Raw genomic sequence first — 16,634 nt, forward strand, 5'->3', positions numbered from 1 at the left:
CCCCTTGGAATACGATAAAAAGGTGCGAGGCCTGGTTGAGCTGCTGCTATGTCAAAGAGACGCTGTTTTTTTCCACCGCTTTTCCAAAACTCGTTTGTTTGACCTTCCTAAGGCTGACGTACTTAGAGTGGTTAAAATGTATGTGTTCCTGAACATTATAACCCCAATGTTTATCTGTGTGCTGCACATTTTACGAAGAACAGCTTCCAGAAACTAAGAGAGTACAATGCCAGCTCTCCTGAAATGGAGCAGTTCCCATTTTGTCAGGACAATCTGTTGTTTGTGGATCACAACTTGTAAGTATGTCTTATTATTTGTAGTTGCGTTTTCTATTAACAGTTACTATTATAAGTTGTGTATTTGCTATGATGTAAACAAAACTATTTGCCGCTGCTAGCCTGCTAGCCAACATTAGTGTTGATATAGTGTTTACTGTAGCTTTAATAAGCCTGTTCACCGCTACTTAGGAAAATTAACCATGCTTTTGTGATTGATTACTGTTTGTATTACCATTATTTTTCCAACAAATATTATTAAATGGAGTATAACGTCGTATCTAAAATGTATAAGAAAATTACGGGGGGGGGGGGGGGGGGGGAAACATACCACTCTGAAACGTCCTGTGAGATCCATGCTCACAAAGTCAGAGCGTGAAATCAGTTCTGGAGGATCCTCTTGTTTGTTAACATTCATAAGTCTGAAAATACGTGAAACACATATATGTTTTTTGAACAATCAAGCATGAATTGTGTACACCACAAAAACTAAATCAATACTTCGTAAAAGGGCACAATCCCATGGCCAACTATAGCAACTAATCAACCGGGTGTTGTCCATTTTCATTTGCTATGTTCTAGCATACTAGTCCTACCATTTCTACAGTATACAGTAAAGTTTTCTATATGCCAAATGCTTTCAATATATATTTATTTTCTTACATTTCTGCCAACGTGAGTGAAGCCCACTTCAGTTTTTATGTAGCCTATGCCATGCTATGCGTATGCACAACGTAAATAACATCATCAGCATAATACACGTGCAGCCAAATTCTTGTAACTGCGCACACTCTGTACTTACCCAGTACCCTGCTTAAGTCCCTCTAAGCAAGTCATTTCACTCAGCAGCCATCTTTGAAACACCTTTGGTATGCAGGTAGCTATCTCTTTAAATGGAGAAACAAAGTTCTCAAAAGCTGTTCACTAAGCTTTCGATTTAATTTCATATTAGAAACCACCAATGAAATTTGACAACTGTATCACATGTGGTTTCTTATGCTCATATAGTGTTAAAAAAAGCTTATTGACTGTTTCTATAGCATGTAGTTTCTACCATAGATATCAGATAATAAAGGCTAGATGTCTCATCCGCTCTGCTGGCCAATGGAGGTCGACGTCTGCACACGGCGGCCATCTTGCCACAGGGGGCTCGCTCGCTCGTAACATTAATGGTGCATGTACTTTTTAAATAACCATAACTTGCTACATTTTCTACCGATTTTCAAACGGGTTGGTTTGTTATAAACGTCAGAGATGTAGTTATGACACTGCGTACTTATTAATAATTACAATATTATATATTTCAACATGTTCAAGCATCCATAATTATACGTTAATAACGTTTGTAAGAAACCAAACCGTTTGTAAATCCGTCAAGATTTCAGCGAGATAAAAGTATTTGTGTTCGTGCAGATCACTCACCTTACAGAAAGCTTCCCTGTGACAAGATGGCCACCAGGTGATGCCGTTCGAGACTCCGCCGTGAGACATCTGAATTAACAGAGATACACGCATGCATACATCTCTATTGATTCATTCAGGTTTATTCATTGACGGTAATATCACAAGCAAATAAATTACTTTTTCCTTACCAAAAATCAACATGTTTTTTTTCTGAGTGAGGTAAAATGTATTAGCCAAATTATGATACTTACGTTATTTGAGAAATTACACAACTCGACGAAGGCGGGATCTGCGAGCAGCTGACCGACAACTCCTCTGAATTGTGAGCAGGAACGATTTAAAAACGCAGACGAAAGCAGAACTAAAAACAAAGTTGGTGCAGTCAGTAGAATAGGCTCTTTAAATTGTCACGTGACAATACCAACATGGCGCATAGTACGTCCGGACTCCATTCATATAGAGCATCACAGTCCCGCCCACAGCCGGTGCCGGAAGTAAAAATTCAATACAATTTCTCCATAGACATTTGGGGTATAAGCCATAAAAACGTAACCATACATGGTAGACTTAAAACCAGCAACGGCTGTACTAAGCGATTGTATATGCTCATATAAACGCCAAAAGTTCATGGGGCACTAACCTTGATTTGAGATAAATGCCTTTTATTCGCGATGTCTTGGATAAGTACTTCATTACCCACAATCCTAAACAATCCCACAATCCCACAGTGATGCATCTGATTGGTGGATGTCGTGTAAACCCCGCGAAGGTCAGAGCGTTGCCATGGAAGCAGGATTCTAACAGTAGAGACCAGAGCCCGTCTACATTCTCTGGTAGAGACTTGAACGGACTGTTTTCTTTAGCGGAAGCCATATAAATAGTTTTTAAATCAATACATTCCTTTTTAAATTAATATTTTGTGTCAAATTATTTATTTATTTGGTAGGTAGCCATGTAATAAGCGGGATAATGTATAGCGAGTTGGTTGTTATAGCGAATACAACTCCCTTCAGGCTTCGCTTCGGGCTCATAATCAGCCTTTCGCGAGTTGTATTCGCTATAACAACCTTTACATTATCCCTTACTTATCGTTCACTTTAGATAGGCTACTGTAGCCTTCATATGGTATGAGTCATATCAAGCATTTTATGATGCCACTGTCAAAACAATATTAAGCCTAGGCATAACTTACCTCTTCATGCATTTACTGAACATTTGTGTAATAATTCATGGCAAGTTAATAAACTGAATATGATGGTCCAAGAGCAGACAATGCAGCGGTCCATGTAGGCTATCAGACCGGTGGCGCTGTGCACTTTCTGGTTTGCTGACCATCACTTTTTAATTTTCACTTGTTGTGGATATTAAGAAAATACATTAAATGTTATTACAATTAAGGATGAACTATAACATCATGGAAATGAGCATGGACCTCAACCTGTCCTGTCAGCAGAGTGTCCTGTGTCATAAAGGGCTTTGAAATAAACACACAAACTAACGTTACACACTGACTGAACACACGTGTGTTGATGACTGAGCTGCACCATGTTGCTAACGCTATCGTTAACCGCTTTCACACACGCACACAATATATTATTATTTTTATTTACACGATTATTACTGAAATAACTGCTATTAACTACACATTTACTATATAAAATTCACTCAAAAGGCTCTATCGCGGTTGGCTTCAGTCGACTTCAGTGAGGCGCGGTGGTTTATGGGATGAGTAGTTCCTTCGCTCGGAAATGAAAATATGTACACAGTCCCTTTGCCTTTTTTTGGATTTTCTCTTCGTTTTTTTACTCGAAATGATATGTTGTATGCTTATGAGTTCAGCCATAGCTGGTTATCCTCAGACATGCTCTAAAACTCTTTAGATACGGATTTTTCCAAAAGTCAATGGGAGAAATGAATGGGAAATTTACTTCCGGCACCAGAGCTCTCTCGGGCTGTGGGCGGGACTGTGATGCTCTATACTACCCGTCATATATAAAACGTACTTTTTTAACGGTCGAGAAGTACGTTCTAATTTAAATGTAGTATCTACTCACATAGCTACGCGATTTCGGACGCAGCCCTAGCCTTTATTATGTAGCCTATATCTATGTAATGGTTTATACAAGATGACTTTGCCAATCTGGCTCTTAGAAGGCGGAACTTTGTCCGCGTTACACATTCCTCCTTTAAAAGGAGTCGAGCACCGTCTTCCTATATAAATATTTGTCTTGAACTTGTGCATTGAAATTAATTATTATTTACACTAATTAGTTTCTCCACATGGCAGCACTGGCGCAGGCCGTTTTTTCAGTCTAAAAATGGAAAAAATAACAAGAAACAATTTGACGAGCGCGCGCAGGCTATGAGGGAAATTACCGCAACTCTAACTTAATAAACAATTGTAACGTTAGCCTACAAAGACATTTCGGTCATAATTTCTGGAGAGAAATAGGACAGACTTGTGAAACTTTTTAGCGTTTATCGTGTAAGTTATCAAGTTAGCTTCACAGTTTGAATGGCCGTGTGACCCGTGTCCAATGACACAACTGAGGCCGAATTTGCGTTTGCAATAGGCCTAAGTTACTACCGGTACAAAACATATAGCCTTACAGGTAAGGATATGGTTGAAATAGTAAACGTTACAGTCTGTAGTCTGTAACGTTAGTGGTTAAAACGTGGTCCGTTTAAATCGCTGTGTGTGAACGGTAGAAAGGAGATACAATAGGCCTACACGATAGCCTACTGTTCTCCCTTTGATCCACAGACAAATCCCCTTCTGCGAACATTAGATTAATGTAATCATATTTGAACACACTTGACCACATGCCATTTTGAAAAGCGTCAATCGTTTTCTCTTCCCATACCGGCGTGTTTTTGCGAGGTCTCCTCTCGTGTTGTTGGTGCCGAGGTCTCCCTTTGACATTCATGGGCTCCAGGTCTCATCTGAATGATTGAATGCCGACGTTTGCCGTGCTAAATTGCCTCGTTTCAATCCGGGAGAGAGTCAGAGTCCCTCCGGATTCCGGCTCCCGGTGGACCAGCCGTCGAGAAGAACAGCATGTTGTACATCCACATAAAACGGAAAAAATATGAGAGGTACTCTCCTCTTTATGACACAGAAATTAATCTGTCACTGGAGCTGGAAGTAAATCTCGGTCCTGCTTTGCAAAATACTGTTTTAACCCCCTTTACTCTGTATTTTATCTTTTATTGGCAATAAACATAAAACAGCACAAAGGGGTAATGTCCTCATCAATATTATCACAAAATGATAATAAATTTGAAGGCTTATAAACTTTAGAAGGAATTTTCGTCCTCGAGTGATCCGAATATAGATCCTCTGAAAAAGTTATCTGAATCTTTGAGGTAAACATTTTTATATTTAATATTAATATTACTGTTGCTAATTGTTAAAAAAGGAAGATTTTTTTTTTTACAATTTACACTAATATCTTGTATTATGTCTACTTCTATTTATTTAATGTAATTTCAACAACAACAAAAAATATAGGCTACTTGAGTGTTACAGTATATAACAGTTTAATATTTCCAGTGTTAAAACAAGTTTTGAAATTATTTTTATTCTTATGCCTGAAACCACTTAGCCTATTTAGACTATATATAAATATATATATATATATATATATATATATATATATATATATATATATATACATATATATATATATATATATATATATATATATTTACATATTTTAAGCCTATTTATATGCATTGTTATGGCATACAAAGTCTACTAAAAGTGTAGCCTATGCTGTGTTATACTCAAACACACATAGTATATACACACAACAGCTAGAATGGCACTAATTTGTAAATATATATATATATATATATATATATATATATATATATATTTTTTTTTTATTTTTTTTTATAGTAATTAAAAACAAATACTATATTTATGGTAATAAGACTTAAGCCATACAAAAACAAAATGGTAACACTTTACAATAAAGGTTGCATTTGTTCACATTAGTTAGTATAATAGTTAGCATGAACCAACGATGAAAGAACATTCTATAACATTTATTATTCTTAGTTAATATTAATTTAAACATTTAACCCATTGATACATTTTCAAATCAAAATTTGGATTAAGATTATTTAATGGACCTGAGCTGACATGAAATAATACTGAGCAGCTGTATTTTTATTAATGAATGTTAACAAAGATGAATAAATGTAACAAATGAATTGCTTATTATTAGGTAATTTTACTTAATGCATTAACTAATGGGACCTCATTGTAAAGTGTTACCAACGAAATATATACAATTATCAACCCATTTTTAATAATCCAAGGTCACACACAATGCTAAATTTTAGTGAATTATTTTTTTTTCTCTGTGCAATAGCTAAAATTGCATTCTGTTCTTTGCGTAGGAAACATCATCCATGTGAAAACAGCGCCATTATAGCTGTCCAGCTCAAGATCTCCTAGCGGAGAGAGGTGAGATCTGCCCTTTATTCATTTGAATTCCTATCTTCCTCCAAACGTTTCTCTCTCTCATTAGGTTTCTCTCTCTATAAAGGAACGAGGCCTGCTGGGGCCGTTAGAAATACATTGTCAACTCTTCAGCGGATCTCACCCTCAGAGACCACAAACTAAACAGGGGAAGGATCTAGTGGAGGAACCTCTTTCTGGTATGCTAATCAAGTTAGCTGGAGGTTAAATTAACATTTTTAATTAAAAAATTAGCACCAAACAAACACAGCAAAACACACTAATGATTAAAACATCTAAATAAAGCCTCCTCGCCAAAGAATGAACAGGAGAAGGCAGCGTGAAAACAGTTTTATTGCTCCCATAAAGCACGTCTAGAGAGGAAATTCACATCTAAATGACATTGAGTCGTTGGCCGATTATGTAGTGAAATGAATGGACTGGCTGAGGCGTGTCAATATGTTGTGGGTGATTATCATGGAAATGATTGGGTGTTAAAATACGACGCCGGATTCCCTCAAGTATCCAGTCAGGGAAAGTGTTTTGTAATTAAACCCTTTATGCGGTGATATGTAATTCATGTATGTAAAGCATATTTAAATGTGATCACAAGCCGAATCTCAAACAGTAGGAAAATACTCTCTCATTTCTAAGTTACTACTTTTTCATTTCTTTTTAAACTAAAGGGATAAAATATGTAAATTCCACTGGAGATCAAATATTAAGTATTTGTTACTGAATAAAAAAAATAATAATTAAAAAGGCAGTTGCAAACATCAAAGTAATCCCACAGCAAGCGGTAGATGTTTTCTGGCTGTCAGACACACACACACACACACACACACACACACACACACACACACACACACACACACACAGACACACACACACACACACACACACACACACACACAGAGACACACACACACACACACACACACACACACACACACACACACACACACACACACACGCACGCACCCTGTGGCTCTATCGCTCTCTAGTGGAAATACATAATAAATGCAACCCACTACTTTATACTAATAGCTAATTTACAACTTACAAAAGGCCCAATACCTATTTGGGTATGTAAGGTGGGGGTTTACCAACTTTTTGATGCCATATATGCCCAAAACATGGTGATTACCTTGCTAAAGTCCTCTTTCCTAAAATACTAAGGCATCAATATACTATAGTAAGATTCATTTGTGGTATAGTAAGTATAATATGAAGATCATGAATTCTCTAAATGTTTACAGCACTAATGGCAAAAAAAATATTCAATTAAGAAATCATTAACATTTTTATAATAAATCAAAATAATTAATAAATAGCATTTATTTGTATGGTGTTTTCTCAAATAGTGGTTAAAAGCATATTTAAAAATATATATATTTACACTTTTTAATCAAAAATTTGCTACTGAATATTTTTGAAAAGTTAAGGCCCTTTAAAAATGTATAAAATTGTGTATATATATATTTATATAATTTATTCTATTTTAAATTAAATATGCAAACCTATTTCAAGCAATACAAGATGACATTTTAAATGATAAACCAATAGATATTAATTCATGTTAAAATGTGGTGTAAGTGCCCAAATAATTATTTGAGGGGTCATTGATAATAATCTCATTTAAATACAAATAAAAAGTTCAACTTATGACTCTTACTTTAGAAGACCAAAAATGAAGCAGAAATGAATGGTTTTGTTTTATTTCTCAGTATAGAAAAAATGGAGAACAGTACAAATGTCAGCTCAGAATAGTACAAGTGTATTCTTTGTGAAAGAACCTAAATGTGCCAATATCAGTTCACTTTATTGGCGAATCACTTTACTGTGGCTAAATGGCACCTTTAGATATTGTATACACTCTTAAAAACAAAGGTTCTCGATTGGCATTGATGGTTCCTTTAAGAACCTTTATTATCCCTGGAACCTTTCCATTCCGTTCTTCATAGTGGGAAAAGGTTCTTCAGATTATTAAAATGTTCTTCACAATAAGAAAAATTGGTTTTAAGAACTGGTTCTTTGGGGAACCAAAAATGGTTCTTCTATGTGCAATAAAAAAACAAAAACCTTTTTGGAACCTTTAATTTTTAAGAGTGTATTTCATGTTGCAATCCTTCTTAATGGAAAACGCATGCTTATTTCCAGTCTAAGCGAATGCATGTTTACTGGGCGCCTGTCTCCAAAGCTGCAGCAGGGAAGGGACTATATTCAAGGCCAGGCACAGGAGATCTGTCTGGACCTGCGCAGAGCTTAAGTCCTTTGCGTAGCCCTTCTCAAACTCTGTCAGGAAAGTCGACTTAATCGTCTCCAGCGCACAGGCTCAGCAGGGCCTTCTGGTAGTCTCCCTTTGTGTGCCCCTGAGAACATTAAACACATATAAAGCAATGCATATTTAGAGGCTCCTCAATATCTGATAGCTTGTTTCCGCCACAAAATAAAAAAAAGTAATTTTTTCTCGTAATTGCCAGAATTTCTAGATATAAACTCACAATTGTGAGAAAAAAGTCAGAATTGTGACACTCGCAATTGCGATAAAAAAATCAGAATTGCGATATAAACTCGTAATTGCAAGAAAAAAGTCAGAATTGCGCAATATAAACTCGTAATTGCGTGAGAAAAAGTCAGAATTCCGACTAACTCGTAATTGCGAGAAAAAAGTCAGAATTCTGACAAACTCGTAATTGCGACAAAAAAAATCTGAATTGTGGCATATACACTCAAATTTCAAGAAAAAGTCATAATAGTGACACTCGCAATTGCGAGAAAAAAGTCAGAATTGCGAGATATAAACTCGTACTTGCAAGAAAAAGTCAGAATTGCGAGATATAAACGCGCAATTGCAAGAAAAAAGTCACAATAGTGACACTCGCAATTGCAAGAAAGTCAGAATTGCGATGTAAACTCGTAATTGCAAGAAAAAAGTCAGAATTGCAAGATCTAAACTCATAATTGCGAGAGAGAAAAAGTCAGAATTGCGAGATCTAAACTCGTAATTGCGAGAAAAAAATCTGAATTGTGGGATATAAACTCGCGATTGCGAGAAAAATGTCAGAATTGTGAGATATAAAGAGAGTTTGTATCTCACAATTCAGGCTTTATTTTTTAGAATTGCGACTTTATTTATCTGAATTGTGAGATATCAAGTCGCAATTACATGCGCAAACAAGCTTTCATAGTTTTCCACTTTGGTGTACAGTAGTTAGAAAACAATATAACTGGAACGTACAGCAATGGTCTGGTACAGAGACTTCCCGTGGTGGGCCTTGAACTCTTGTCTGATCTTCTTGAGGTCCACCTCGCATCGGGACACAATGATCCGGGTCAGCACCTTTTCATTCGCTCCTTTGCTCTAAAAGACACAAATACGCAAGATTAAACGCACCGCCTGATGCAATTCCACTGCAAGACATCTGAAACATCCGCAGACACATTACAGATGAACTTTTTAATACTTTCTTGCAAGCCCAGGGAAGAATAAAAAGTGTTGGTAGATGAAACGTATTTTACCTTCATGGCGTCTTGCAGTTTGTTGGCGAAATACAGCTGTTTGTTTTCAAAGCACTGAACTGAGGAAGAGAAGATGTGGAGATTAGATTCAGCTGCTGGGTTAATAGTAGCTTTCTGACTCATAAAAACTATGAGGATTTGACTTGAACTTAAAGCCTTTTCTAAAGACTTTTGTAACTTTTAGTCAAAGTCTGCAAGTTTTAAGTTCATCTACACTGCTGTTCAAAAGTATGGGGCCAGTAAGATTTCAGTTTTTAAAGGAAGTTAATACTTTTATTCAGCAAGGACACATTCAATTGATCAAAAGAGATTGTAAATACATTTATAAAGTTACAAAATATTTCTATTTAAAATAAATGCTGTTCTTCATAAAAAAAAGAGAAAGAAATTCCTTAAAAAATGTATCAGGGTTTCCATAAAAATATCAAGCAGCACAACTGTTTTTACCATTGATAATAATAAGAAATGCTTCTTGAGCATCAAACCAACATATTATAATGATTTCTGAAGGATCATGTGACACTGAAGACTGGAGCTTTGAAAAATTCAGCTTTGCATCACAGGAATAAATTACATTAAAAAAATATATTAAAACAGAAAACACTTATTATAAATTGTAATAATATTTCACAATATTTCTGTATTTTTGATAAAACATGCAGCCTTAGTGACTTCTTTCAAACAAGTAAAAAATGTACCGACCCCAAACTTTTGAATGCTAATGCATATGCTAAAGTACAGTTAAAGGTCAACAAATTTAACATATAGATTAGGCACAATTACCTGTCCTCCTGCAAAATGGATACAAAATATTGATAATTAAGAATGAAAATGTCCATCCTCCAAAACTATAAATACCACCTCCATTTGACTAGCATTAGCAAGTAGCTAATCGTGCTTTTGCTGTGTTTCTTTGGTTCCACCAATGCTCATATTTTAATTCCTTCTCTAACCTTATCACCTTTTTTGAAGCAAGTGGCTGAAATCTATTTATTTTTTAAAGTGTTTTCATTGCTTTTAGTCTATGGTTTGGTCGAAGGGTTTGGCTAAAGGCTAGATATACAAAAACAGATGACCACTTTGCTCTATTCCATCCTAACTTCCTGTTTCAACAGGATATACATCAGCACTGGAAGGGAAACTGAGCTTCATGGGGTCTTCAAAGCAAATCCTCACCCAAGGTAAGGAAGGACTTCTCCAGATCTCCTTTCACCTCTTTGCGGATGCTCTCCTGCATGTCATAAGGGCTGTAGCTCTTGTATCTGTCAAACACTATACGGAAACACACAATTCACATTAATGATATGGGTGCTACTGTATTATGAAATGCAAAAAGGTGTTTAAAAGGCTCTCGGACCTTTCTGGAGGTGAGGAACGCTTCTCTCAGACATGATGGAGATCCAGCACTTCACATCAGTGCCTTTCCGTTTGACTCCAGCCTCATACAGGGCCTGCACAGATTATAAATATAGTGATATTTAAAATAAATCTAAATGTATAGTATATAATTAAATAAATATATAATTTCTGTAAATCAATTTATGTAATATATTATAAATAAATGTATACATTATATTATAATAATATATTATATATTATAAATTCATATATTGTAAATACATGTTGGCCTATTACTTTATAAAAAGTTAATATTTACTTTAAATAAATGCAAATATAAATATTTTTATAAATCTATAATTTTATCTATAATAATATTATTATTATTATTATTATTTATTTTTTTTGCAATAATTTCTATAAATGTATTATTATATAGATGTATTTAAAGGTTAAATATTTAACTGAATTAAATTGTATATAAATAAATATGTATACACAGTTTAATATTTAACTGAAGTTTAATTTAGGATTAGAAGTTTTGATTAAATACTGTTGCTCTAATGAATGCTTGATTTCCGAATATTAAATCCACATATTTAATTATTTTATGTTTCAATTAAATGCTGAGAGATAAACCACAAGAACTTACTCTGGCATCTTCATCGATTTTCTGGTAGTCAATGACGGATTCGGGCTCATCTCTCTTGGTCTGATGTGGGATGGGGTCATGTGTCCATCATGTGACATTACAAATTATATGTTAAACAAATCCTCAGAATCTTAATTCAGACTTTTAAATGGTTCCACGTATTATTTAAAGCACATGAGAAAAGTTTACCCCACCTGAACCAGAGCCAATAGAAGTTTAGCAAAGTCTCCTGAAGTATCTCCAGCCACATCCTTCTCCAGGTCCTTCTTGAACACTGCGATAAGGCACGCAGGTTTATATCATAACCGCATGCTCCTAATAATTGCTCTTAAATACTTCCATACTCACATTCTTTGTAGACTTTCTTAATATCCATGAGCTCAGCATTGCTTCGAGAGCAGAGGATCTCAATCAGAGACTCTTCATCGGTTCCAAGACCCTGAAAAAAACACAGATATGATGCTTTTGAGAACCATGACAATGTAGATTTCACTCCCATTTCTTTTAAGCAAATAAAAAAGTGTATTTAAAGAGGCCATATTATGCCCTTTTAAAAAGTCTTGATTTCTTGATTCAAGATTTTCAGTCTTGAATGTTCAAAAAACATTATTTTCACCTATTTACATTGCAGCACCTCTTATTGCGAACAAACGCAAACTTTCTTGGGGAACGCAAAACTTTTGCAAGGGAACGCAAAGTTTTATGGGGATTCGCAAACATTTTGCCAGCGAACGCTATGTCTCTCAGAGGAACACAAAACTTTTGCGAGTTAACCCAAAGTTTCTTAGGGTAATGGGTATGTATGCATATATTTTGTGAGCAAACGGAAAGTTTCTTGGGGGAAAGCAAAACTTTTGCGATGGAACCCAAAGTTTTCGTGAGAATGCAAAAATTTTGTGAGGAAAAGCTAAGTTTCTTAGGGTACGCAAACATTTTGCGAGTGAACGCGAACATTTTGCGAGTGAACGTGAGCATTTTGCGAGTGAGCGCGAACATTTTGCGAGTGAACGCGAGCATTTTGCGAGTGAGCGCGAACATTTTGCGAGTGAACGCGAACATTTTGCGAGTGAGCACGAAATTTTGCGAGTGAACGCGAACATTTTGCGAGTGAGCGCAAACATTTTGCGAGTGAACGCGAACATTTTGCGTGCAAATTCAAACATTTTGCAAGTTGAAAATGTAAAAAAAGCATAATAGGTCTTTAATGTTCACCTTGATGGAGGCTTTGATTTCAGAGGCATCGTACTGGGCTGTGCTCTTCATGAGGCCCAGGATGACTGTTTCCAGGTGGCCAGACAGCGCCCCCTTCAGGGCTGTGATCATATCCTGAACAAGTGATGAATGAGCATTATAACAAAAAATGCAAAAGGATACATAAACACAGAAGTACATACATATATATACTGACCTTCTTGGCTCTCTTCTCATATGCAAAGGCGATTTCTCGCCGTTGGGCATATGTCCGTTTGGTGAGAACATCAATTATGGTTTGCTCGTCAACCCCTAAAACAAATAATATCATATCATTGTAAAAAAAAATATTATGGTTTAACTTAAAAAAGCAAGTTAACTTGTTGCCTTAAAATTTTGAGTTTGTTGTAATTAAAAAAATTGAGTTAATACAATGAAGAAGAATGGTTTAATAAACAGAAACTCAAGTTATCGAAGTTGATTTGACAAAAGATTAAAAGTTGTGATAAATCATGAAAATATTTTTTTACAGTATATTTTTGTATTTTTTAAATAAAAAGTTACCTTTGTCATATTAAAATATTATGTAAAAGTAAAAAAAAAAAATGTATAGTGATTTTAAAAATGTTAATTAGACAGAACTAAATATATTATTATATATAATCATGTAAATATATAAATTTCCATATTATATTGATATAAATCCCAAAGCCAATGTTAAAACTTTTACATTTATTTTAATGTGATCATCAACTCAGAAAATTATTTAATTAATAAAATATTTAGAAAAAAACTGCCCTTATATACGTCAAAAAAGGTCAATGTAAAATGCCAAGGATTTTTTTAAATATTTAAAAAACATGCATAAAATGTCACTTTGCAAAACTTGTCTTTGAAAAATGCTAACAAATGCTATTTGGCAAAGGTCATAAAATCATTACAATAAAAAAATAAAAAAAGTTTAGAAATTCTGTTGACTATTATTTTGGATATTTGGTAAAATCACCAGTTATGCATGTAGAACGGTAGTAGAGTTTATAAAGTGGAATAGAAAGCCACTGAATGGGAGGAATGTGGTTTGCTGCAACCAGGCGTTGGCCTGAAAATGTTCCACATGCGGTTCAATCCCTTCCAGACAGGATGATGACTCACTTCTACCACTTCTTTTACTTCATTACGGGCACAGGACACAAAGAAAACTGGGCGGGACAAAGCCCACAACCCAACATGATTGTCTATGGTTTGTTTAATGGCTCATCATCATCAAATTACAGGCTTGAAGACAGATGGCACAAATACATCTGGCCTCTCACATGACATCAGACGTGTTGAATGCAGCGGTTCAGCTCTCTTACCTTTAGTTTTGATAGCGGTCTCAATTCTGACACCATCCTTATCTGGATCAAAGTTAGGCGTCGGTACCACAGTAGGGTAGGTGGTCTCTACCTAGGGTGGAACAATGTGACAATGCCATAAATTATCACATAAAACGGTGCACACACTTGAATATATATATTTATTTGTTGTAATACTTTTCCATTTTTATCAACATTAATATAAACATTTAAAAATATTTGTTTAAAGTAGAAATCATCTCTGTATACAATGTTATAACATAATATTTGTAATATATTTATATTATAATTGATTTATATTTGTATACCCATGTATATATATATTAATATCTATATATATATATATATATATATATATATATATATATATATATATATATATATGTGTGTGTGTGTGTGTGTGTGTATATGTGTGTGTATTAATTTAATTAATGTATTTTTAATATGTAATGTTTATACATCAAAACCAATATTTTTTATCATATAATATATACACTCATTTATAAAAATATTTTTAAATATTGGTTTTGATTTATTTAGTTTTAATATATATCTATATATAAATAATATTCATTTGATAAATATTTATTTTAAAAAAATTAGTTGTGTGTGGGTGGGGGTGGGGTTGGGGGGGTCATTACATAATCATGTGGAAAATTATGGAAGCTTGTTAAATAAATTAACAAAAAAATATTATTTATGCAGTCAGATATAGATACGATATAAATCCAGATTTTTTTTTTTATCTCACAATTCCTGAGGGGGGAAAAGTCAGCATTGTGAGATAAAAAGTCGCAATTTACCTTTTACATTTTTTTTATTCAGTGGTAGAAACAAGCTTCCATAGAAAATAAACATGTTCACTATTGATAAAAAGACTTGTATGAAAACTTACACCACCCAGCTGGAGAGTGAGCTGCCCTAAGAACTCAGAAACCAAAGACATCCTGGACTTCCTGTGGAGAGCAGCCACACCTATTAATTTCCATGATATTTTGCTTGATATGCTGTAAACTGATTTACATTGGTTTTCTGCAACAATAAGTGCACAGAGAGCAGTCTCGGTCTTGAGAGAAGACCGTCACATGCTTTAGAGAGTTAGGTAATGCTGAACAGCAGAGGGCATGTTAGTTCATGGGGAGTACAGCACTTCATTGCCCCATCTTGTGTTTAGAAATGAGAAACCCATGAGTCATAAAACAAAGCTTTGCTAACATTAAAAACACATTATTTTGTTATATACCAAGAAAACAGGCTGCGAGAAGGAACAGCAATAAAAGTCATTTCTGGTTTGATTTCTACTTTTTTAATAGTGACCTCTCATTAAATCATTAACTTCCAATATTATATGAAAGCCAAAAACACCCAAATGCTTGACACACATGCTATTCTTTTCTTTTATTTAAATACTACAAGGAAAACGTATTCTGCTGCAGTTGCTATGGAATTAGACAAAACAGGACGCGTAAACATTCATTTTAAAAACAGCATTTGGTAAAACCTAAGCAAACAGACACACCCGTGAGCGTGCATGCTGGGAAATTCTGTAAAGCAAGTGAGGCAGATCTATTTCCCAGTCATGTCTCACAAAGTTAGGGTTAATGTTTTAACACAAGGCTGTTGCCTGAGGAGTCTTTTTTTATTTTGAGAAATCTGTTTGTGCATGCCAAATTGCTAATGTTAAAAGAAAAAGACAGTTTAGGTTGAGATATACTGTACTTCTAACCTGACACCTATAGTTTTTTTATTTGAAAAAGTAACTTAATGAATGCAGAAGTTGAAGAACTGAAGAAACCAGATTTGTACTTACTTTAGTGATCAACAGATTTGAGATGCTGTGCAGAACAATCCCAGCTATGGAGTGTGAGATGGGTGTGGTGGTTAAATACCAGAGGCGTTCCAGGAGTCTCGAGGTCTCGTCCTCAAATGAAGGTGGGCTCCACCCCTCTATAACACGCCCCTCTCACGGTCTACAGAGGTGGAACCTCTCAGCAGGAAAGGAAGTAGGAAAGTGTGGCTTATGGTTTCTAGTCTGAATGGCTAGTAAACCATTTGTTAAGTTGTGACTTTGAAGTCTTAAAGAGATTGATATAATCTGAGAAAATTCCGATAGAAATTGGTCATTTAAATTAAATATAAATAATAGATTATAGATCACAATGACACATTTTGTCTTCAGCTGACTGAAATAAGCTTAAGATAATGTACTAAAATGACTTAAACTGAGAAATAATTTAGCTAAATATAAATAGTAAAAATGATATGAGATAACAAAGTTACTAAAGTTATGTACTAAAAACCGAAAAGTTTTTCATTTGCGTTTTTCGCATACAGATGACGTTGTCCAAACGTTCCCTGTCAGAAGGATACGTGAAAACAACTTAAAATGCTGTATTATTCATGCCAGGCCAATAGGTGGCGATGTCACT

The 16,634-nt window shown here is 34.8% G+C and overlaps 2 protein-coding genes across 4 annotated transcripts in view; both read right to left on the reverse strand.

Annotated features, from left to right (window-relative positions):
* LOC306993794 (uncharacterized protein) overlaps window positions 1-4,856 on the reverse strand; it is a 51,591-nt gene extending 46,735 nt beyond the window's left edge. Inside the window, exons 1-5 of one of the 3 annotated variants that reach the window (XR_013796534.1) lie at window positions 4,544-4,856; window positions 1,931-2,040; window positions 1,698-1,766; window positions 1,078-1,162; window positions 607-697 (exon numbers count right to left, since the gene is read on the reverse strand). Coding sequence is in view for 1 of the 3 variants with exons in the window: in XM_079603867.1 (XP_079459993.1) it covers window positions 607-697; window positions 1,078-1,162; window positions 4,544-4,622 (255 nt within the window). In the remaining 2 variants the exon portion in view is untranslated. Of the gene's footprint in view, window positions 1-606; window positions 698-1,077; window positions 1,163-1,697; window positions 1,767-1,930; window positions 2,041-4,543 lie in introns of those variants that run through there. The other 2 variants (XR_013796533.1, XM_079603867.1) reach the window with 2 other exon arrangements.
* Window positions 4,857-7,849: 2,993 nt separating this feature from the next.
* Window positions 7,850-16,124, reverse strand: anxa2a (annexin A2a). The gene is made up of 13 exons (XM_079603208.1): window positions 16,016-16,124; window positions 15,101-15,161; window positions 14,206-14,296; window positions 13,068-13,162; window positions 12,872-12,985; window positions 12,008-12,098; window positions 11,854-11,933; window positions 11,660-11,719; window positions 11,027-11,120; window positions 10,846-10,941; window positions 9,670-9,728; window positions 9,389-9,511; window positions 7,850-8,519 (listed from the first exon to the last, which is right to left on the reverse strand). The coding sequence occupies exons 2-13, from the start codon at window positions 15,149-15,151 to the stop codon at window positions 8,460-8,462; spliced, it is 1,014 nt and encodes a 337-aa protein (XP_079459334.1). The 5' UTR covers window positions 15,152-15,161; window positions 16,016-16,124; the 3' UTR covers window positions 7,850-8,459.
* Between the last annotated feature and the right edge of the window lie 510 nt (window positions 16,125-16,634).

This window comes from Phoxinus phoxinus, assembly GCF_949152265.1.
Source record: "Phoxinus phoxinus genome assembly, chromosome: 25".
NCBI lineage: Eukaryota > Metazoa > Chordata > Actinopteri > Cypriniformes > Leuciscidae > Phoxinus > Phoxinus phoxinus.